General features: G+C 46.6%; 1 protein-coding gene across 1 annotated transcript in view; it reads right to left on the reverse strand.

Moving 5' to 3' along the window:
• Positions 1-23,457, reverse strand: part of IQGAP1 (IQ motif containing GTPase activating protein 1) — a 313,620-nt gene that overhangs the window by 116,065 nt on the left and 174,098 nt on the right. The window contains exons 13-15 of the mRNA XM_075345867.1: positions 18,090-18,250; positions 16,840-16,964; positions 14,178-14,341 (exon numbers count right to left, since the gene is read on the reverse strand). Of these exons, the coding sequence (XP_075201982.1) occupies positions 14,178-14,341; positions 16,840-16,964; positions 18,090-18,250 (450 nt within the window). The remainder of the gene's footprint in view (positions 1-14,177; positions 14,342-16,839; positions 16,965-18,089; positions 18,251-23,457) is intronic.

Genomic DNA, 23,457 nt, shown 5'->3' on the forward strand with positions numbered 1-23,457 from the left:
CCTAATTGTGGATTCGACATCGATGAAGAAAAGAAGGAAGATCGTATTTGTCGCAGCGGCGGAAAGGAGGGGGGTGTCTGAAGGTGGGGGTTTGCACAGAGGAGAGGACGGAACCCAGTGCCGGAGCGGGTTACCTCTAGCGGTGCAATTGTTTGGTAAACGGGTCCTTGCTGGGTTGAGTCTCAGCGGGACGTAGTGGGGGCAACATCTGGCTTGGGCTCTCGAGTCGGTGTGTTGCGGCTGAGGGTCAGGAGACAGGCTGATGTTGCAAAGAACATTTTGGTTAACCTTCAGGTACCCCCCCCTTCCTTTTCGGGTTCTTCAATGAAGAGTTGTATTGTTACATGGCTGATGTTTATGTTATGAATAAATGGGGCTGCTGTGGCCTTTATATTCCAACGTCACACAGTGTTTGTGTTTATTTTAGATAAGAACCCTAGGGGGTAGGGTGTTGTTGGGGAAGGTCACAGGCCTTCAGTCAGACATTCCGGAGTCATGCTGACTGACAGTTATCTTTCCTGACTTCCTCATACACATGAACAAAAACTTCAGAAGAGCCAACAAAAGGATCAGGTATGTGGATTGAAACTGCTCAATCTTTCTGTCCCTCAACATAGATGTCTCATAGACATTAGATGGCCAGTCGAACTCAAGGTTTTCGGCATGTTCAGTGGTCTTTAAAAGGGATTTCTGGGGTCTATGCAAATTTCTGAATTAACAATGTGCCTGCAGATTGCCAGATTGAGATGTGCACATTATCACGATTCCGCCATTTTCCCAGTGTAAGTGCCAACTACATTCTTATCTGCTTTTTTCAATGATCTTTTGAGAGAAAAGGATGATAATTCAATCAGCATGTGACCGCAAGTATGCAAATTTCTGACTGACCACTCACACTCAGAATACAGGAAAATTCTAAGGGCGGCTTTGCACACTACGACATCGCAAGTGCGATGTCGGTGGGGTCAAATCGAAAGTGACACACATCCGGCGTCACTTGCGATGTCGTAGTGTGTAAATCCTAGATGATACGATTAACGAGCGCAAAAGCGTCGTTATCGTATCATCGCTGCAGCCTCCGACATTTCCATAATGCCGGTGCAGCGACAGGTGCGATGTTGTTCCTCGCTCCTGCCGCAGCACACATCGCTGTGTGTGAAGCCGCAGGAGCGAGGAACTTCAACTTACCTGCCGCCGGCTGCAATGAGAAGGACGGAGGTGGGCGGGATGTTTACATCCTGCTCATCTCCGCCCCTCCGCTACAATTGGCCGCCTGCCGTGTGACGTCACTGTGACGCCGCACGACCCGCCCCCTAAGGAAGGAGGCGGGTTGCCGGCCAGAGGGACGTCGCACGGCAGGTATGTGCGTGTAAAGCTGCCGTAGCGATAATAATCGCTACGGCAGCTTTCACTATATATCGAACGTGCGACGGGGGCGGGACTATCGCTGCAGCATCGGTAACACATTGTTACCGATGTTGCAACGTGCAAAGCCCGCCTAACAGTGTGCTCATTGCACACTGTCATCATTTGTCAATCTGCAGTCAGAGCGTGAATTCAGAAAACCCTTTATTATAGTGTGTACCTATATTTCTACCACTATTACCTGTCTTACTTATATACATATTACTCTTGTACTGTTTTTACAATCCTTTCTTCTCACAGCTGTTATGATTAATGCCAGTTCCTTTCTATTATATTCACCCCTGAAAATTCTGTTTTCCCCCATTATGCATAACATCCAGTTTTGATATCCTCCTATCAAGCACAGAATAGGCAGCATGTTTATGTTTAGTAAATAAGACTGTTCCTTTACATTCAAGGATAAGTTAATTTAGGAGCTGAGAACATTCATATTTCTATGAAAACTGACTTTACTTATAAGTAACTCAAATGTTAAAAGTGACAATAAAGGAATATGTAACATGCGGAGAAGGTATAGGAAACCATAACATTACTGCCCTGCCTGGCTACTTCCCAGTGCTGCTTCAGTAGAGCGGTGAGAGAGACTGACGTGTGTATCTGGGGAAAACACTGTAGAGGAGGGAGACGGAATATGTAATACACAAACCCACCACACCGGAAGAAACCCACACAGAGCCACAGCTCCGGCGAGAAGAAGGAGCAACAAGTGCAATAGGAATGTTCATTACATTTTTATTAAATTCAACATGTCCCATAGATGTAGATTTACCCCAGGGCTCTGGAGTCTGAGAATGGTTGGAATCTGACCGGTGTTGACTTTACATGAGAGAGGTAAAGATTTACAGAGGAACGTCTGGGATGGCAAGATTTGTGTTCTCTCTGATAAGTACAATAAGCCTTCAGAATAAAAAACTTCACCAACTACTACAGATATAGAGAACCACAGCCCGTTCTACCCGGAGTCCTAAAAACGTGGATAGTTCTCAGAAAGTTGATTGTTTTTTTCAGAACTTAAGAGGTACTTCTCACATAGCGAGATCGCTGCCGAGTCACGGTTTTTGTGACGCAGCAGTGACCTCATTAGCGATCTCGCTGTGTGTGACACTGAGCAGTGATCTGGCCCCTGCTGTGAGATCGCTGCTCGTTACACACTGCTCTGGTTCATTTTTTGGACGTTGCTCTCCCGCTGTGAAGCACACATCGCTGTGTTTGACAGCGAGAGACCAAAAATCTGAATGTGCAGGGAGCAGGGAGCCGGCGTCTGACAGCCTGCGGTAAGCTGTAACCAAGGTAAATATCAGGTAACCAAGGTAAATATCAGGTAACCAAGCGAAGTGCTTTGCTTGGTTACCCGATATTTACCTTGGTTACTAGCGTCCGCCGCTCTCAGGCTGCCAGTGCCAGCTCCCTGCACATGTAGCCGGAGCATACATCAGATTAATAAGCAAACCGCTTTGCTTATTTACCCGATGTGTACTCTGGCTACGAATGCAGGGAGCCAGCGCTAAGCGGTGTGCGCTGGTAATCAAGGTAAACATCGGGTAACCAAGCGCTTGGTTACCCGATATTTACCTTAGTTACCAAGCACAGCATCGCTTCCACGCGTCGCTGGGGGCTGGTCACTGGTCGCTGGTGAAATCTGCCTGATTGACAGCTCACCAGCGACCATATAGCAACGCACCAGCGATCCTGACCAGGTCAGATCGCTGGTGGGATCGCTGGAACGTCGCTAAAGTGTGACGGTACCCTAAGGGCGGCTTTGCACGTTGCAACATCGCACGTGTGATGTCGGTGGGGTCAAATCGAAAGTGACGCACATCCGGCATCACTTTCGACATCGTAGTGTGTAAAACCTAGATGATACAATTAACGAACGCAAAAGCGTCGTTATCGTATCATTGGTGCAGGCTCCGACTTTTTCATAATTATGCTGCCACGACAGGTACGATGTTGTTCCTCGTTCCTGCGGCAGCACACATCGCTGTGTGTGAAGCCGCAGGAGCAAGGAACATCTACTTACCTGCCTCCCGGCTGCAATGAGAAGGAAGGAGGTGGGCAGGATGTTTACATCCTGCTCATCTCCGCCCCTATTGGCCGCCTGCCGTGTGACGTCGCTATGACGCCGCACGACCCGCCCCCTTAGGAAGGAGGCGGGTCGCCGGCCAGAGCGACGGTCGCAGGGCAGGTGAGTGCATGTGAAGCTGGCGTAGCGATAATGTTCACTACGCCAGCTATCACAAGATATCGTACCTGCGACGGGGGCGGGGACTATCGCGTGCGACATCGCAGCATCGGCTTGCGATGTCGCAACGTGCAAAGCCCGCCTTAGAGTACTTTCACACTTGCGTTGTTTTCCTTCCGTTACAATCCGCCCTTTTGGGAAACAGCGGAATTCGTTAACAGATTCCGCTGTTTCCCATAGACTTGTATGGTTGACGGATTGTACCAAAAGGACCTGCGTTGTCTCCCCTGGGCAACGCTCCGTTGCTTCCGCCCAGCGGGAGGAACACAGCATGTAACGCTGTTTTGAGCAACGGAATCCTCTGGATTTCACTGCGCATGCTCTTTTTTTTTTTTAAATCAAACTTTATTTTGGCTTGCGGTGGCCGAACGTTCAGCTGAGCGCCCGGCCGTCGGCAAGTCACAGCGTTCAGCTGAGCACCCGCCCGCTCGCCGGCATGCCCGGGCGCCGGCAAGTGACAGCGCTCAGCTGAGCGCCCGCCCGCTGGCATGCCCGGCCGCCGGCAAGTGACAGCGCTCAGCTGATCACCCGGCGGCCGGCTGCAGGGAGCGATCAGCTGATCGTTCACAATAGTCTGCCGCTGGTAAAACTGTAAAGTAAAAAAAAAAAAAAAATCATAACGAATTGCGTTGTTTTGCAGCATCCGTTGCATCCATTGTGCCACTATATGCAACACATTCGTTGCATCCGTTACACAACGCAATGCAACGGATACTGTTCAACGCAAGTGTGAAACTAGCCTTAAGGCTACTTTACACACTGCGATATCGGTCCCGATGTCGCTAGTGTGGGTACCCGCCCCCATCTGTTGCGCGACACGGGCAAATCGCTGCCCGTGCCGCACAACATCGCCCAGAGCCGTCACACATACTTACCTGTCCGGCGACGTCGCTGTGACGGGCGAACCGCCTCCTTTCTAAGGGGGCGGTCCGTGCAGCGTCACAGCGACGTCACTGAAGCGTCACTGAACCGCCGCCCAATAGCAGCGGAGGGGCGGAGATGAGCAGGACGTAACATCCCGCCCACCTCCTTCCTTGCGCATAGCGGCCGGGAGGCAGGTAAGGGGAGCTTCCTCGTTCCTGCGGCGTCACACGCAGCGATGTGTGCTGCCGCAGGAACGAGGAACAACTTCGTTACTGCTGCAGTAACGATTTTTAAGAATGGACCCCCATGTCGCCGATTAGCGATTTTGCACGTTTTTGCAACGATGCAAAATCGCTTATCGGTGTCACACGCAACGGCATCGCTAATGCGGCCGGATGTGCGTCACAAAATCCGTGACCCCAACGACTCCGCATTAGCGATGTCGCAGCGTGTAAAGCCCGCTTTAGTCTTTTATGGCCAATCCAACAGATATTCCGATCTGATGGATCAATTTATTACCCATCTATTGGATAAGTGATAAGTGTTAGATCGGTGTGGATGGCCCTGCTGGGACTCCACAAGTCGCCTCAAGCCCACGGTTGTCTTGTTTTTCTCTCTGTGCCCAGATGGAGCTGCGCGGTTGGGCAGGGCACATGCATCTGTAATATACTGAGGTCTATGACACGGAAGAAAACAGCCGAGCGCAACGCTGAGTCCAGAATTCATTGCATCTTCAGCTCCACAGATTTCACATGAGCAGCAAGGTGAATGCATGTCTGGTCACTTCATACAACAATTCTTGGCTGCGTTATTGCGGCCATTGGGGGGGAACTCACACCCATCTAAGCTCTCACCAATAACTGGAGTGGATAACCTGCTCTGAATAGAATACCCCTTTATTGTAGAACGTCCACATATTGGACCTTCATCTTTATGGACATGGTGTCCCCGGACCGCTTCCAGTGAGTCATCCCTCAGTTCAGTTTGCTCTGGATGCCACTACCTTGCGCTGCAGAAGTGCTGGCCATTTTCCAGAAAACGGGTGCCTAGACTTCCAATTTCTAGGCATGTATAGAATGTTTTGCGGATTGGCCATAGGTCATCTATGGACATAAGACTGATGGAGGCGCCTGTGCATCCAATCCTGACGGAGACATGAAGGAAGGTTTGAATTAACCTGCTGATTCCTGGCTTTCATTTGCCTTCCTCCTCCTTTTTTTTTTCTTTATGTTCATATATCACAAGAAAAAAATGCATTTTCCTATGAGTCCACTTAGATGACACCTTGCTAATAATGCTGTGAGGAGACTATGACCAAATATATATATATATATATATATATATATATATATATATATATATATATATATATATATATATATATATATATATATATATATATATATATATATATATATATATATATATATATACACACACACATACACATACATACACACACACACACACCATACAGACCAAAAGTTTGGACACACCTTCTCATTCAAAGAGTTTTCTTTATTTTCATGACTCTGAAAATTGTAGATTCACACTGAAGGCATCAAAACTCTGAATTAACACATGTGGAATGAAATACTTAACAAAAAAGTGTGAAACTACTGATGATAGGTCTTATACTCTAGGTTCTTGAAAGTAGCCACCTTTTGCACTGTTGGGGATTTATTCAAAATTAAAGGCATACTGAACCAGCATGGCTACCACAGCATCTGGCAGCGGCATGCTATTCCATCCGGTTTGCGTTTAGTTGGACTATCATTTATTTTTCAACAGGACAATGACCCCAAACACACCTCCAGGCTGTGTAAGGGCTATTTGAGTAAGAAGGAGAGTGATGGGGTGCTACGCCAAATGACCTGGCCTCCACAGTCACCAGACCTGAACCCAATCGAGATGGTTTGGGGTGAGCTGGACCGCGGAGTGAAGGCAAAAGGGGCCAACAAGTGCTAAGCATCTCTGGGAACTCCTTCAAGATTGTTGGAAAACCATTTCCGGTGACTACCTCTTGAAGCTCATCAAGAGAATGCCAAGAGTGTGCAAAGCAGTAATCAAAGCAAAAGGTGGCTACTTTGAGGAACCTAGAATATAAGACATATTTTCAGTTGTTTCACACTTTTTTGTTAAGTATTTCATTCCACATGTGTTAATTCATAGTTTTGATGCCTTCAATGTGAATCTACAATTTTTCAGAGTCATGAAAATAAAGAAAACTCTTTGAATGAGGTGTGTCCAAACTTTTGGTCTGTACTGTATATAGCTGCGCACTAAACATGGCATGCAGTGACACATTTACTTTCATACAGTCATCTCAGGCTTTTTTTTTTTTTTTTATAACATTTTGCTAAATTTGGCAATCGTGTAACCATATCCTAAGTGACTGCACTGGGCGCAGTGCATCTCATCATGACTAAATAAGGCAATTCTGCCCGAGAGAAGTGGAGCCCAGCCTGGCAGCCCGGAGCTCAGTGAATAGAAACCGTTATTTCAGCCCAGCTCAGCAGCAGGAGGAAATGCTTGGACTGGAAATCAGTTCCTGTACAAATTCCCATACACCCTGTGCTGGAGCCAAGGCATGATCCCGCTGGAAGGTTTAACTCTTGACCTACACTGGTCGGACTCTAATATTCTCATTCTATGAGAAAAGGCCATGGGCACCTTCCGAATACCTCTGCTTAGAACGCTGATGTGTGATGACACTATGATAAGCTGCAGATTTTACGCCGTTGATTTGCCTGCTGAACATCCTGCATATCATACAGTATTGTGGATGGGATTTTAAAGTGAATCGGTCACCTGGATAATGTAGGCAAAGAGATTCTAAATCCAACGATGTTATTGGCTGCACAATCAAACCTTTTAGATTTAGCCATGCAGCAGAGCTGAGCGTCCTTTCCCACCCACACCAGGCTATATAGAGGTTGTACATTGACAGTCAGGTGTCATAGGAAGGGGTGTGCTGCTATGTACATGACAATGTCCTCCAGTAATTGTAATCACTAAGTGATAAAGTCTTTAGTTTAAGTAAACAATAGCACACAGCCAGATTCTGATAAGAGACATAGTTTTTGTTTTTTAACCCCTGCAGTATGCGGTCCCTTAGCTTACCTAGCAAAAACCTGCTGACAAATTTCCTTTAATAAATCTCACCCACAAGACATGTAAATCATCCACACTAGAAATGGACGTGCACTGTGAACATAAATTTTGCATTATGTCAGTTAATGCTGTGGACTTTCACTGCGAATTTCACTCTCAACAATCAGGCGGTGAAAGCTGCAGAAAGCACCAGAGAATCCGCAGCAATTCAGTCCCATGAGGATGTACTGATGATGCAGATTGAACCTAGTACTCTAAGCAAATAAAAGGTCTCTCCCTTCTGTATGATCTCACACGCATATCATGTTATTACACTAAAACAGAGGGAAACTGCAGCTGCATCCCCCTCCTCCCTGACTTATTATTCACCAAAACTAAGTAAGTTTCTAAACAGTTACGAATAATCTTCCCCCTGTATCATGCTGACCAAAAATAAGCAGGCAGTAACACTCAAAATAAAGAAGAACACGCCCACCATAGTTTAAAGAAGGTTTCTCTGCATGTGAGATATAATTATATACCTCTGATCTCCTGGTCCATCCTCCTGTAGAGTCAGTGAAGGGGGAGGAACAGTGCAGCTGAGATTAGCTGTACATATCTGCTTTGATCTCATTGTAAAGCAATTACAAATTGAACACAAAAGACATAATTGTGATTACTGACATCTCCGGACATACAGGGTGGAGGGAGGCGCAGTACCGCAGAACTGAGTGCTATGAAAGCAGGAGAGCTGATAGAAGGGTTTCCAATGTGACACAGCTAAACTCAGCTGTGCTGCCCCTCCCCCGGACTCACGCAGGAGGATAGACCAGGAGATCAGGGCTGTATTACTACATCTCTCAAACATAAAATCCTGCTCTACGCTACTGTGGGGGCGTGTTCTTTCCTTTGAGTGTTGCTAGTTGCTTATTGGTCAGCATCATGGGGGCGTGTTCTTTCCTTTGAGTGTTGCTAGTTCCTTATTGGTCAGCATCATACAGGGGAAAGAAGTGCACGCCCCCAATGAAAACTCTGATAACACCCACTTGGACTTAACAAAACTCATTAGGTGCCAAACACATTGATTACCAATATCTTAGCAATGGAGATTAAAAATAAAAACAAATAAAAAAAAATAAACAAACCTTTTAGTCCACTCTGCAGCCACTAATATATTGTGTGTCCAGATCAATATGAATAATTTGGTGAAATGATCACTTTAAAGTGGCTCTTCAAATCCCAATTGTCTAGTATCCAAATATGTATTCATTGGGAGTGGGGGGGGGGACCTAAAAATTACTTTTAGCTATCATTTGTCCTTCTATCTTGGATATAATCTTGCTAGCTCAATAAAATATGGTGGATCTATCTAAGATGTGTAGCCGGGTTCTGTATAAATCCTGCTGCAGGGAGTCCCTACAATGTGGCATTAGGTCTCTAAGTCTTGTGTCTTTACTTCAAATACAGAGACGTCTTCATTATTGTGAGCCATAATACAACCATTACTCATATACTGAGCGCCTGGCGAACATGTCTGAGGATACCATGATCCATAAAGAGCTGACAGGCCGCACATCTAACAGCCACCAGCCGGCCCAGCTGTCTCTGGACACAATACTGGAAATACTCAGGTCGGCTGCTGGCTTAGCTTTGAACAAAGCCGGATATTTTTATTACTAACAGTCTACAGTCATATAAACACTACTATACACAATCCCCATTGTTATTACAAGAACACATTCTCAAATATCCTCCTATTTTTGTGCAGCAAAATACATGTGGTATTTGTATTATACTAAAAAACTAGGCAGAAAGTGAGTATTAAAGGGGTTGTCAAGTCCTGGACAACAGCCTGTTAACTGCTAAAGTGCCACACAAAAATAATAAACCAAACAAACTAGCAAAAAACCCTATATAATGACCTTAAAGCCCGCTTTACACGCTGCAATGTATCTTACGATGTGTCGGTGGGGTCACGTCGTAAGTGACGCACATCTGGCATCGTAAGTTACATTGTAGCGTGGAACAGCTACGTGCCATTGCGATTGAATGGTAAAACGTTCATCGCACGCACGTCGTTCATTCCTCATGAATTGAACGTCAGGTTGATCATCGTACCCGGAGTAGCACACATCGCAGTGTGTGACACCCCGGGAACGATGAACAGATCTTACCTGCGTCCTGCGGCTCCCGGCCGACAATGCGGAAGGAAGGAGGTGAGCGGGATGTTTACGTCCCACTGAGCTCCGCCCCTCCGCTTCTATTGGCCGGCTGCCGCGTGACGTCGCTGTGACGCCAAACGTCTCTCCCACTCCAGGAAGTGGACGTTCGCCACCCACATCGAGGTCGTATGGACGGGTAAGTACGTGTGACGGGGGGTTACTCGTATGTGCGGCAGATTCAACAAATTGAACGTGCCGCACATACGATGGGTCGGATATGATATCGTATGCAGAATCGTAACATGTAAAGCAGGCTTAAGAACCGGCATTGCTGCTCCGATATTGGTACTGTGACTCCCAGTGGTCACATGGAGACATGTCCGCTATGATGGAATAGTGACCATGGTGGGCTATCAGGAGCCGTTAATGTGGTCACGTAATAAAGTGGGGGGAAGCAGCGCCGGTGCCAGATGTATGTTTTCTTCTTTTAGACACTTTAGCTGTTGAGAAGGGGTTGTCTAGTATTGGACAGCTCCATTAATAAAAAAAAAAAAAAACTGTCCGCAGTGGTCGATACCTTTTAATAGCTACCTGAAAAGCTGGTGACAAATTGTAAGATTTCCAGACATCTTAGGTCTCTTTACTGGACACTGCTTAATACCATATCTGAAAAGCCATATCGGTGAGGTGACGACTACAGCAGCCAATCACTCAAGTCCATGTAGATTGCACAAAACGACGCACCCAGTGATTGGCTGCAGCGGTCATGTGTTGTAGTTTTAACATAATTACTTTCACTGGGCAGCAGCAGAGGCAAAACTAGAGCGGCAGTAGGTTACTAATGCAGATTTTGTTCCTTTTAGATAAAAAAAATTCCCAAGATCTCTACAAAATTAAACTTTGTCAACGCCTATACATTTTTTTTATCTTTGTGACATAGTATACATAATATGGAACAAAAAGTCACGTATGTGGTATTTTCCTTGATCACTATGGACAGACTTCTTTACTACATATTTTACATCCATTTGCTCAGCCTCATTCAGTCATTGGAGCTATTTATTCCTTGGTCTGTGGTATCCATCTTACTGCTATATCTATAGATAAGATGGCATTTTTCAAAGATTGCAAGCAATCATTAAGAAACGCGTATCAGATGGTGGCGCTGTCACTGCACTGCGGCCCTGGCAGGCAGGTCTGTTTAGCCAGGATTTTCATTTGTTTTCTTTGTTAAAACGGTCTGATAATCAGAATCAGTAAACTAAGTAATAAAATCACATATGTACTGCTGCCCAATAATGTGCAATGGAGTCCATAGATTAAAGTGTCCTTTTCATATGTTCAGCAATAAGGGGATGTGCGCACGCTGCAGATTAGGTGCAGAAATTTTCTGCACCAAAAAAAACGCACTTTGTGGGAGAAAAACGCACCAAAACTCATATGTGTTTTTGGTGCAGTTTTTTTTTTTGCCATGCATTATTTATGAAATCAATGACTGGAAGTGCTAAAAAAACGCAGGAAAAAAAACGCACCAACAATTGACAGGCTGCCGATTTTTTTTTTTCTGCACCCAAAACTGCAAGGAACAAAGCAGGGTGTGCACAGCACTTCAGAATTCTCTGGCATAAGTATAGACATGCAGATCTGGGCAACAAACTGCACGATAAACTGCACCAAATCTGCAACAAAAAGCTCAGTGTGTGCACACATCCCTATGCAGCAGTATAATGGAGGCTTTATTTTGAGTGCTTTGTGAACATAATAACCAAGGATAACGATCAGAAACGATCACCAATCATAACCAACTAGACACTTGGGCTATGTTCGCACGTTGCGTTTTTGAAGAGTTTTTTCTAGAGCACAATCTGCTGTTTTGGCAGTAAAAAAAAAACCTGCATGTTTGCTGAGTTTTTGGTGTGTGATTTGTCTACAATATGTTTAAATAAAGTTAGTTTCAATCACCACAAATATTTGAAAAAAAAACTAACCCGTACATCCAGCAAGTGTGTATAGGTGCCAGCCAAAAAAACCCATAGTAACTAAAAAAAAGCATACAGCTGCACACTAAGAAGCCAACAATGTATAAAAGGGAACTGCATAAGCCCGGGGAAAACAACGGCAAGGTAATCTCTGTAATCCGGGAACCTAACCTAAATGCCACTATCTAGGTTAAAAACATCCGTGTCTGGGCAAATGCCACTATTTGGACTACAAACCTCCATGTATGCGCAGCTAGGATGTTTTTAACCTAGATAGTGAATTTAGGTTAGGTTCCCGGATTACAGAGATATACCTTTCCGTTGATGTCCGTGCTTACATGCCTTGGCCAATACATAAAACAAATATCTCTTTTTTCATATATTCCTATAGCAGTAATGCAGTACCAAAGTTCCCTTTATACATTGTTGGCTTCTTAGTGTGCAGCTGTATGCATTTTCTAGTTACTATGTTTTTTTCAGCTAACACCTATACACACATTTGCTGGATGTGCGGGTCAGTTTTTTGGATATATATAGTAAGAGTCTCTCTGACAGAGCACTCCGCCCTATAACCAGGCTGTGTGCATAACCATTATAGCAGAAGTCTAGCTGCCCATACATGGAGGTTTTTAGTGCAAATAGTGGCATTTGCCCAGACACGGATGTTTTTAACCTAAATAGTGGCATTTAGGTTAGGTTCCCGGATTACAAAGATTACCTTGCCATTGGTTTCAGGGCTTTCATGCATTGGCCAATACATAAACCAAATATCTCTTTTTTCATATATTCCTATAGCTGTAATGCAATACCAACATTCCCTCAATCACCACAAAAGCAGCAAAGACGCAGCAAAAGAGCGTAGGGAAAAAAACAAAAGCTGCCTTTTTGCACTGTCACTGCTTTCAATAGTGAAAAAAGCAGCAAAAACGCTAAAAGAATTCATATGAGGCTTCTTTCAAAAAAATACATTTTATTGTATGTGTGTGTGTGTGTGTGTGTGTGTGTGTGTGTGTGTGTGTGTGTGTGTGTGTGTGTGTGTGTGTGTGTGTGTGTGTGCGCATTAGATTTCTGGAATCTCATAGGTTTTACTGGTTCTGTAAAAAGCAGCTTTTTATTAGCTTTTAGTTGTATAAAACCAATAAAAAACAACATGGAAAAGACATAGCAAAAACACTACGTATGAACATAGCCTTAAAATGTCTGGGGTCACTGGTACTTTTAAAAGGTTTCTATTTAAGCCAGATGCACTGGTATACTGTACAAGTGTATTGGGCTCAGACCCCCTAGTAATGGAACAGGGGTCTGTGAAAGTAGAGAATTGCTTTTTCGTACTGAAGAATCAGCGTATAGACAGCTATACTGATGACCAGGCACAATGATTTATCCTGCTGTTTTCTAAAAGAAAAAGGATTATGAACGGTTTACTATAGAGCAAATCACTAGTGATGGAAATAAAATCCTTTCAATGCTCCTAGATCCTCATCTACAATGATTGTGGACTCTTCCCTTAAAAACGTCCAATTATTGTTCTTGCAGATTCCTTCTTTCTACTAATTTACTAAGAGGAAGCTGATATAATGGTCTGCCGTGCTAGCAGCGGTGTTTGCCGTGCTGGCGGTGGCCTCTGCCATGCTGGCGGTGGCCTCTGCCGTGCTAGCGATGGTCTCTGCCGTGCTAGCGATGGTCTCTGCCGTGCTAGCGATGGTCTCTGCCGTGCTAGCGATGGTCTCTGCCGTGCTAGCGATGGTCTCTGCCGTGCTAGCGATGGTCTCTGCCGTGCTAGCGATGGTCTCTGCCGTGCTAGCGATGGTCTCTGCCACCTCATCTACTCCTTCTGGACCCCCTGACAGTAGAAAAAGTGACTGCCTGCCTGACCCTGCCTTTCCTGCTGTGATCACAGGACTTTATTAGTTTGTTGCTCCAGGTTTGTTTCAAGCATTCTGCTATTTACAGCAGTATCTCCCCACAGCAGGGAGAAAGTAAAGGGCCACATTTATACAACTGCCCTCCTACTCTGCTGCGCACTAAAATTAATGGCGCATACAGACTACAGTAAGTAAGGAACAGAAGAAAATCAATTAGCAATCTTAGCAGCTAATGTGGTCCAGATCCCATATTAAGCAATGGTCTCTAATTAGAAAAACACTAAGTTTTTGCTGTAAAGGGAATTCTGGTTAATATGAAATAAACTAGTGGTAGATTAGAAATATTACCTCCTCAAACATCAGGGGCCCAAAATGGAAAACAATGCAGTGCCATTATCACCCCCAAATAGTACAATGCAGCTGATGCACATTTAAAGTTTTACCGTCGTTTTCATTTTTATTTCATAAATCATTAGTACACATGAAAATAAGCAGCTTTACAATATTTCTTATCAGACAAATCTGCTTCTTTCTCTGTATGGCTTACCTGTGCCTTTTCTCTTTTTGCTCGCACCAGAGTATCCTGGTAATGCTGAGCCACACTGGGCTCGACCCCTTCTAACTTCGCAGCCGGCAGCTGTAATGCCTGCAATGTCTTCCTGGCATCACCTTCGTCTAAAGCTTCATTTATGAGTCCAATTGCCAAAATTCCTTAAAAGAGAGAGGTTTGCTTTCATAGTTTTCCATGCATTAGGCATTTAATAATGAAAACTGCCTATTATTAGAATAGGGTCACACGATCAGCCATAATGGTTTTGTTACTCTTAGGCTATGTGCCCACGCTGCGGAAAAGCCGCAGATTTTGCAGAAATCTGCAGCACAGCTACTCACCAGCCATTTCTATGGCATTTGGGAAATGCTGTGCCCACGCTGCGGATTTTTCCGCAGCGGAAATCGTGCGGATTTTCGTGCAGAAAAATCTGCAGCATGTCAATTATTGTTGCGGATTTCTCCGCAGGGTCCCATATACTTACCTGCCTCACCGGAGTCACTTTCTCTGTCCGGTGTACAGGAGCACGGTGAATCCAGGTACAGGAAGGAAAAGGTGGGCGGAGCCTGCACGAGCTCCGGTCATGTGACAGCCGGCGCTAGTTCAGGCCCGCCCACCTTCTCCTGCAGACGCTGAGAGAGTGACCCGGCTGCCGGAAAGCGAGGTGCTGCATGATGGAGGTAAGTATGAACTCCCCCGATCACTGCAGCACTTGTTCTGCATTGAGGATGCAGTGCCGAAGCCACGGTACTGTATCCTCAATGCAGAATGCCCGCACCATATCCGGAGGACATTCCGCAGCATGGAAACAGACAAAAATTGTGGTGCGGTTTCCTGGGAGCACCTGCGGAATGTCCTGCGGATATATCCGCAGGACACTGTCCCCGTGGGCACATAGCCTAAATGTAAAAGGGACACAGTTTTGAAACAGTTTCACACTGGGAAAACGGTTAGAAATAAAGCTCAGCCAGGCTGGCCGATTGGTTTTGGTCTAAATCATTTCGGATCTGTAATTATGACAATTAATAGGATTCCATGCTTATTAAACGCAACTAACCCAGACCTCAAAGAATCCATGTACTTTCAAGTAATTTTTCAGATTAAGCTGTAATGTGTGCGTCCATGATGAATTACACTATTTTTTGACCAATATTTGTATTGCATTCTGCATATTCATCAGTTTTTCCCTCTGCGGGCTCTCCTCTCTTAATTTGCAATTGACTCAGAGTTGGTGGGAAGACACTAGCAGCGACTCAATTTAACACACATTACAGTATGGAGGGATTTCTGCTCTTTATTCCTTAGTTAGCAAACAGAGAGAAACCGCAGTAGCAAGCAGAACGCCATACAGAAATACTGAGCTTTGTAGATCTGAATACAGCTCTGGGGAGGTAAAAGACTTGATAGAAAGCTCAGCACAATCTTCCTGTATCTCCCTCTGCTCTTTACCCCCCTCCTCTCTGTAGAATATAATAGGAGGTGTAACGTAATACCTCACTGTGCAGGCAATCCATCTGGTCTTGAGCACTATGGGGTACTTTGCACACTACGACATCGCAAGCCGATGCTGCGATGCCGAGCGCGATAGTCCCCACCCCCGTCGCAGATGCGATATCATTGCGATAGCTGCCGTAGCGAACATTATCGCTACGGCTGCTTCACATGCACTCACCTGCCGTGCGACGTCGCTCTGGCCGGTGACCCGCCTCCTTATTAAGGGGGCAGGTCGTGCGGCGTCACTGCGACGTCACACGGCAGGCGGCCAATAGGAGCAGAGGGGCGGAGATGAGCGGGATGTAAACATCCCGCCCACCTCCTTCCTTCCGCATAGCCGACGGGAGCCGCGGTGACGCAGGTATGAAATGTTCCTCGCTCCTGCGACTTCACACACAGCGATGTATGCTGCCGCAGGAACGAGGAACAACATCGGACCGTCGCGTCAGCGTAATTATGGAATTCGCCGACACTACACCGATGATATGATTACGACGCTTTTGCGCTCGTTAATCATATCATCTAGGATTTACACCCTACGATGTCGAGAGCGACGCAGGAAGTGCGTCACTTTCGACATGACCCCACCGACCTCGCACCTGCGATGTCGTAGTGTGCAAAGTACCCCTATGGCATTGGATTGTTTATTCAAAGTGGATGTGGAGATCAGGAAGCACAGGAGAAGAAGAAGTAACTCATAAGAAGAGAAAATGTAGGTTTCCTCTTCAGAGACCCAGAGTAAGGTGTGAATTTTGGAAACACCCAAACAGATCAAAACCTCTAAGTACCCAGTAGCTGGAAGCTGATCTTTCAGCTGACAGATATTCCTTTTGCCCCCCACTTATACACGTGTGCTCAGTTCAGCTGCTAAACACCCCTGAGAGCAAAAGCATGGAGAGTGGAAATTCAAGATGCCTGATCCTTCAGTCCCATAACATCACTTGCAAGTTCCCATACATTTAAGATAGTTGGCCAGTCCTGCCGAAATCAGGCTTATATGGGCACTGTGTGTGGTGAAAGCTTATAGAGCACTATTGGGACTAAGAAGAGGCAGTCTTTTCACGTCTCTGAATCCTCCATAATTGTATGTTTTTGACTGCAGGTTCACAATGGAATAGTGAAATGTCTATTAGTATGGAGTCCAGTAACCGTTATGACAACTTACTGGCGTGCTCCTCGTGTACGGTATTATTAACCTGATGCACGCATCCCTGGATATCATTCCACGTAATAAACTCATTCCCTTCTTCCCGGGCCTGTTGTTTCAATTTCATCAATTCATCGACGTACCTGTCAACAGGAGAACAATCAGTGCAATGGACGGCAGAGTTATCTCTATACACAAAGAAATGAGATGTGTGTGACCAGGGTAGCTTATAATATGATCTCGAGGGACAGAACCATAGTGTGTTTACATGTAGCAATATTCGTCACCATTCCATCATTTCCAAGAAATCAGAATGATTACTAGCTGCTTTAAAGTCACAAAAATGAAACCTATTGTCTGCTGTGAATCAATAGTGAGTGGACTGGCAGAAAAATCATCATTTCTACAACTAGGAGTATTAGTAAACTTACTGGTAAGGGCTGTGTGTATTTGTAAATGTGTGGTGCAATGGTATTGCTGACTATAGTGATCTAGATCACTATAATCGACTGCCTCTAAGTACAAAATTAGGAATTGATCTTTGAAATGAGGGTAAAATACCCATGGCATATAAAGGCTTAGCCCATTTCAATACTTCAATAGTCTCTTCATGAAAAACTGAAGCTTTTTCAAACATTCATTAATAATGTCCTAGGTTCCTCAAGGATACTTCATGCCCTCAGAAAAAGAGGCGAAACGCGTGTCGGGGTGAAGGGACACAGTGACAGAAATTCCCTACGACAGTGATTTCATAGTTTCAAGGTCATTTTATTATTTGTACTCCTATCCACATTGGTTACATTAGGGTATGTAGTAAGCTAGAGATGTGGCAGGTTGTGAATTTTTCACTTATACATGCATTATTGCCTTTAACTTGTCACCCCCTCCCTTTGGCTATGCTATTTGTTTCTTGTATCACTGCTTGTATTTTGTAGGCATAACCTGAACAGCTACATACCACCAATTCTAAAACGTAGATGTAATATTGAGGAATAATAAGTTCAGGTGGGAGCGCCCATAGATCTCATGCACACGACTGACGGCACAGTGGTAAAGACATGCAGGGTCCATGGCAGAAAGAAGTGCAGCATTACACGGCACATAGAACACATCCCCCATTACTACCAACAAATTAAATGATTTTTAAGAAATCTTAAATCAGTGAGAAAGAAATCTCAATGCAACATGATGTAATAGTCGAGGTGGCCAAAAAGTACTTTCCCTAGACATTCTCTAGTGCAGTCCAGGTGGAATTCAGCTTCACAAACCTCTGCAGGTTTTCATCCTCCACGTCCATCAGGCCGGTGACTTGGTTGGCCAGTTGTTTGTACACAGTGTTCACATCTCCTGAGTCTAGAGCCCTGTTAATGAGCGCCACGGAGGACAACATCTCCACAGCAACCGAGAGCTCCGGGTGGGTGAGGTTTCCCTGTCAGGATAGAGGTCTCCGATCAGTTCACTACTTGAGATCAGTATGAGAGTGGAAGAAAAGAAGGGAATTTTGTTTACTTACCGTAAATTCCTTTTCTTCTAGCTCCAATTGGGAGACCCAGACAATTGGGTGTATAGCTATTGCCTCTGGAGGCCACACAAAGTATTACACTTAAAAGTGTAAGGCCCCTCCCCTTCTGGCTATACACCCCCAGTGGGATCACTGGCTCACCAGTTTTAGTGCCAAAGCAAGAAGGAGGAAAGCCAATAACTGGTTTAAAGACCAATTCAATCCGAGGAAACATCGGAGAACTGAACCATACCACATGAACAACATGTGTACCCGAAAAAACAGAAAAACCCCGAGAAAACAGGGCGGGTGCTGGGTCTCCCAATTGGAGCTAGAAGAAAAGGAATTTACGGTAAGTAAACAAAATTCCCTTCTTCTTTGTCGCTCCATTGGGAGACCCAGACAATTGGGATGTCCAAAAGCAATCCCTGGGTGGGTAAAAGAATACCTCATGATAGGGCCGTCAAACGGCCCTCTCCTACAGGTGGCCAACCGCCGCCTGAATGACTTATCTACCTAGGCTGGCGTCTGCCGAAGCGTAGGTATGCATCTGATAATGCTTGGTAAAAGTAAGTAGACTCGACCAGGTGGGTGCCTGACACACCTGCTGAGCCGTAGCCTGGTGCCGTAATGCCCAGGATGCACCCACGGCTCTGGTAGAATGGGCCTTCGGCCTTGAGAGAACCAGAAGCCCAGTAGAACTGTAGGTTTCAAGAATTGGTTCCTCGAGCCCCCGAGCAAGGGTGGATCTGGAAGCTTGCGACTGTTTACGCCGACCAGCGACAAGGACAAAGAGTGCATCCGGGTGGCGCAGGAGCGCCATGCGGGAAGTAGAACCTGAGTGCTCTCACCAGAACCAACAGATGCAAATCTTTCTGAAATTGATGGACTGGACGAGGACACAAAGAAGGTGAGGTGATATCCTGATTGATATGAAAATGGGATACCACCTTAGGGAGAAATTCCGGAACCGGACGCAGAACTACCCTGTCCTGGTGAAGGACCAGGAAGGGAGTTTGTATGAGAGCGTTGCTAGCTCGGAAACTCTCCTAAGAGACGAGACCGTTACTAGAAGGCCACTTCCCGTGAAAAACGGGAAGGGAGACATCCTTCAAAGGCTCGAAAGGCGGCATCTGGAGAGCAATTAGAACCTTGTTCAGATCTCAGGGCTCTAACGGCCGCTTGTACGGAGTGCTGAGAAGACAAACTCCCCGTAGGAACGTGCGTACCTGAGGAAGTCGTCGTTTCTGAAAAAATACAGATAGCGCTGAGACTTGTCCCTAAAGGGAACTGAGCGACAACCCATTTTCCTACCTAGATTGCAGGAAGGAAGGAAACATAGACGATGCAACCGGCCAGGGAGAAACACCCTGCGCCGAGCACCGAGATAAGAACATCTTCCACGTCCTGTGGTCAATCTTGGCGGACGTTGGTATGCTAGCCTGTCTCATGGTGGCAACCACGTCCTGAGGTAATCCTGACGACACTAGGTTCCAGGACTCAATGCCACACCATCCGGTTGAGGGCCGTAGAATCCAAATGGAAGAATGGCCCTTGAGACAGCCAGTCTGATTGGTCTGGTAGTGCCCCCGGTTAGCCTACCGTGAGGCACCACAGAACCGAGTACCACAACATCCTCGGCCAATTTGTAGCGACGAGGATGGCGCGGCCGCAGTCGGTCTTGATCTAGCGCAGTACTCTGGGCAACAATGCCAGAGGTGGCACCTAAGGTAGCTGGAACTGCGACCAATGCTGAACTAAGGCGTTTGCCGCCAGAGCTCGATGATTGTGAAACCGTGCCATGAAGCTGGCACATTGTTGTTGTGCCGTGACGCCATTAGATCGACGTCCGGCCTCTGTCAGCGGCGCCAGATCTCCTGAAACCCGTCCGGGTGAGGAGACCATACTCTTTCGGCCACACCTCAGCGACTTAGGAAGTCAGCTTCCTAGTTTCCACACTTGGGATGTGAATTGTGGATATGGTGGATGCCGTGTCTTCCACCCACATCAGAACCTGCCGGACTTCCTGGAAGGCTTGCCGGTTGCGCGTTCTTCCTTGGCGGTTGATGTATGCCACCGCTGTGGAGCTGTCCGACTGAAGTCGGATATGCTTGCTTTCCAGCCGCTGTTGGAAGGATTGTAGGGCAAGATACACTGCTCTGTGTTCAAGAACATTGATCTGAAGAGTGGACTCTTGCTGAGTCCACGTACCCTGAGCGCTGTAGTGGAGAAAAACTGCTCCCCACCCTGATAGACTCGCGTCTGTCGTAACTATCGCCCAGGACGGGGATAGGAAGGACCTTCTTTTTGACCAAGAGGTGAGAAGAAGCCACCACCGTAGAGATTCCTTGGCCGCCTGAGAAGAACGACGACTCTGTTGAGGGACGTCGACTCCTCGTTCCATTGGCGGAGAATGTCCCATTGTAGTGGACGCAGTAAAACTGCGCGAAAGGAACTGCCTCCATTGCTACCATCTTACGTAGGAAGTGCATGAGGCGTGTCAATGTGTGCGACTGGTTCTTAAAGAAGAGCTTGCAGCCCGTAGTGAATGCTGTTTGTCTAGCGGCAGCTTCACTATCGCTGAGAGAGTAAGAAACTCTATGCCTAGATATGTTATCGATAGGGTCGGGGTCGGATCTGACTTTAAAAAGTTGATGATCCACCCAAAACTCTAGAGAGTCTCCAGCGCAACGTTCGGGCAGTGTTGGCATGTTTCCTAAGAGAGTGCCTTGACAAGTAGATCGTCTAAATACGGGACCACAGAGTGACCCTGAGAGTGCAGGACTGTGACTACTGCTGCCCTGACCTTGGCGAAGACCAGTTGGACTGTCGCTAGCCGGAAGGTAGAGCTACGAACAGAGGGTGTTCGTCTCCTATAACGAAGCGTAGAAACGCTAGTGCTCTGGATCAATCGGCACGTGTGGATAAGCATCCTTGATGCCTAATGATGCTAGGAAATATCCTTGGGACCTTGAGGCGATGACATGGCGGAGGGATTCCCTCCGGAACCGCCTGGTGTCCACGAGCTTGCTGAGCATTTTTAGATCCAGAACGGGACGGAACGGCCCGTTGTTATAGGTACCGCAAAGAATTTGGGGTAAAAACCGTGACCTTGTTCCTGAAGAGGAACGGGGGTCATCACTCTTTCTGCCTATAGAGTGCACCCTGTTTGCAGAAGAGCAGCGGCCCGGCCGGGAGGTGGAGAAATTCTGAAGAATCGAGTTGGAGGACGAGAAGTGAGCTCTATCCTGTACCCGTGAGACAGAATGTCTCACACTCAATGGTCATTGACCTATGGCAGCTAAATATCGCCAAGGCGGGAGAGCCTGCTACCGACCGAGGCCGCAAGTCATGAGGAAGCCGCCTTGGAAGCGGGTTTTCCGACTGTCGCTTTTTTGGGCGAGACTGAGCCCGCTAAGAATCTTAGCTCCTCTGATCCTTTTGAGTCCACCTTGGACGAGGAAAAATGGGACCTGCCCGAGCCTCGAAAAGGCCGAAAACCCCGACTGCCTCTTGCTCTGTTGGGGTTTGTTGTGTCCGGGCTGAGGAAAGGATGAATCCTTACCCCTGGACTGTTTGATGGTTACATCCAACGCTCACCAAACAGTCGGTCAGCAGAAAAAGGCAACTGGTTAAGCAACCTTTTTTGGAAGCAGAATCTGCCTTCCATTCACTTAACGAGCAGACCAGGCTCTGCTTAAAAACACGGAGTAGCGGAGGCTACCGCCGCACGGTTCGCAGAGTCCAGGACAACCTGAATCGCGTAAGAAACAAATGCAGACATTTGAGAGGTTAAGGATGCCACCTGCGGCACAGATGTACGTGTAACCGTGTCAATCTGTGTAAGACAAGCTGAAATAGCTTGGAGTGCCCCAAGGGAGAGAATGCCGGAGCCAACGGTGCGCCGACAGCCTCATAGATGGCTTTCGACCAGAGATCCATCTGTCTGTCAGTGGCATCTTTGAGTTTGCAGTTCCATCTCCCACTGCAACTATGGATCTAGCTACAAGTCTGGAGATTGGAGGATGCCGCTCGGGACATTGGGTCCAGTCCTTGACCAAGTCAGGGGACAGGGATAGCGTGTATCCTAAGCCGTTTGGAGAAGCGCATATCTGGATAAGCGTGGTGTTCCTGGACTGCCTCTCTGAAGGCAGAGTGGTCCAGAAAAATACGTGAAGCTGACTCCTCCACTGGAGGAGTTGTGAGAAATAACCCACATTCTATAGATGGACGCTATAAGATTATTTACTATGGCGTCACAATCAGGTGTATCCAGATTGAGAGCGGTCTCAGGATCAGAATCCTGAGCCGCTACTTCCGCCTCATTACACAGCGAGTCCTTCTGTTAGGACCCTGATGAAACCGAGGCCGCTCATAGCGAGCCCACTTAGGCTGTCTGGGACTGACGTCCGTGCAGAGCCGTGACTCTGGGATGCGTGTGACATTCCCGGAGCTGTTAGTTATTCACACTGAGGGGGGCCATGGATCAATGATTCAACAGTGCCCATATTGTGAGAGACATGTCCGGACTGCTAGGCTTCTAGTATCATAGCCATAGTCTCAGAAAAACTGTCAGTAAATACTGCAGACACCGTCCTCATCCCCTGGCCATTAGTGCATACAATGGGAGTCTATGTAACCTGCCGGCCGTATAGCCGTACATGCTGTACCAGCTGTATAGAAAAACATGTGGTTCTGCACCTTTGTTTTACACAGAGAATATGCTGATAACTCCTCCGCATAATCCAGGAGGGTATATACAACGTGCGACCAAACAGTGCAATGTATATAGTACAAGCATATCTATAAGTGCACTTCTGCACTAGTGGGGTTAGCACCACAGGTGCTGCTTAACGCCTGTTACAGCGATTGTGTGACTATCAGAATGCCAGGGTCTTCCACACTTGTCTCTGTATCGTACAGAAACTGACACTAATGGCTGCCGGTGTCCTTGTAGAGAAGGAAGCCGTGGGCGTGCCTGAGAAAGTGCGGGAATCCGGATTCATAGTGCACACAGTGAGAGGGGTGGAGTATGCAAAACATACTCCAGCTCTCAGCGCTGCTCTATGCAGCGTCACGCCCCTACCCTGACTGTCAGGGCTGTGGGCGGTAACGAAGGGAGACTAGGCCCAGAA

This window comes from Anomaloglossus baeobatrachus, chromosome 4 (assembly GCF_048569485.1).
Source record: "Anomaloglossus baeobatrachus isolate aAnoBae1 chromosome 4, aAnoBae1.hap1, whole genome shotgun sequence".
Taxonomy (NCBI): domain Eukaryota; kingdom Metazoa; phylum Chordata; class Amphibia; order Anura; family Aromobatidae; genus Anomaloglossus; species Anomaloglossus baeobatrachus.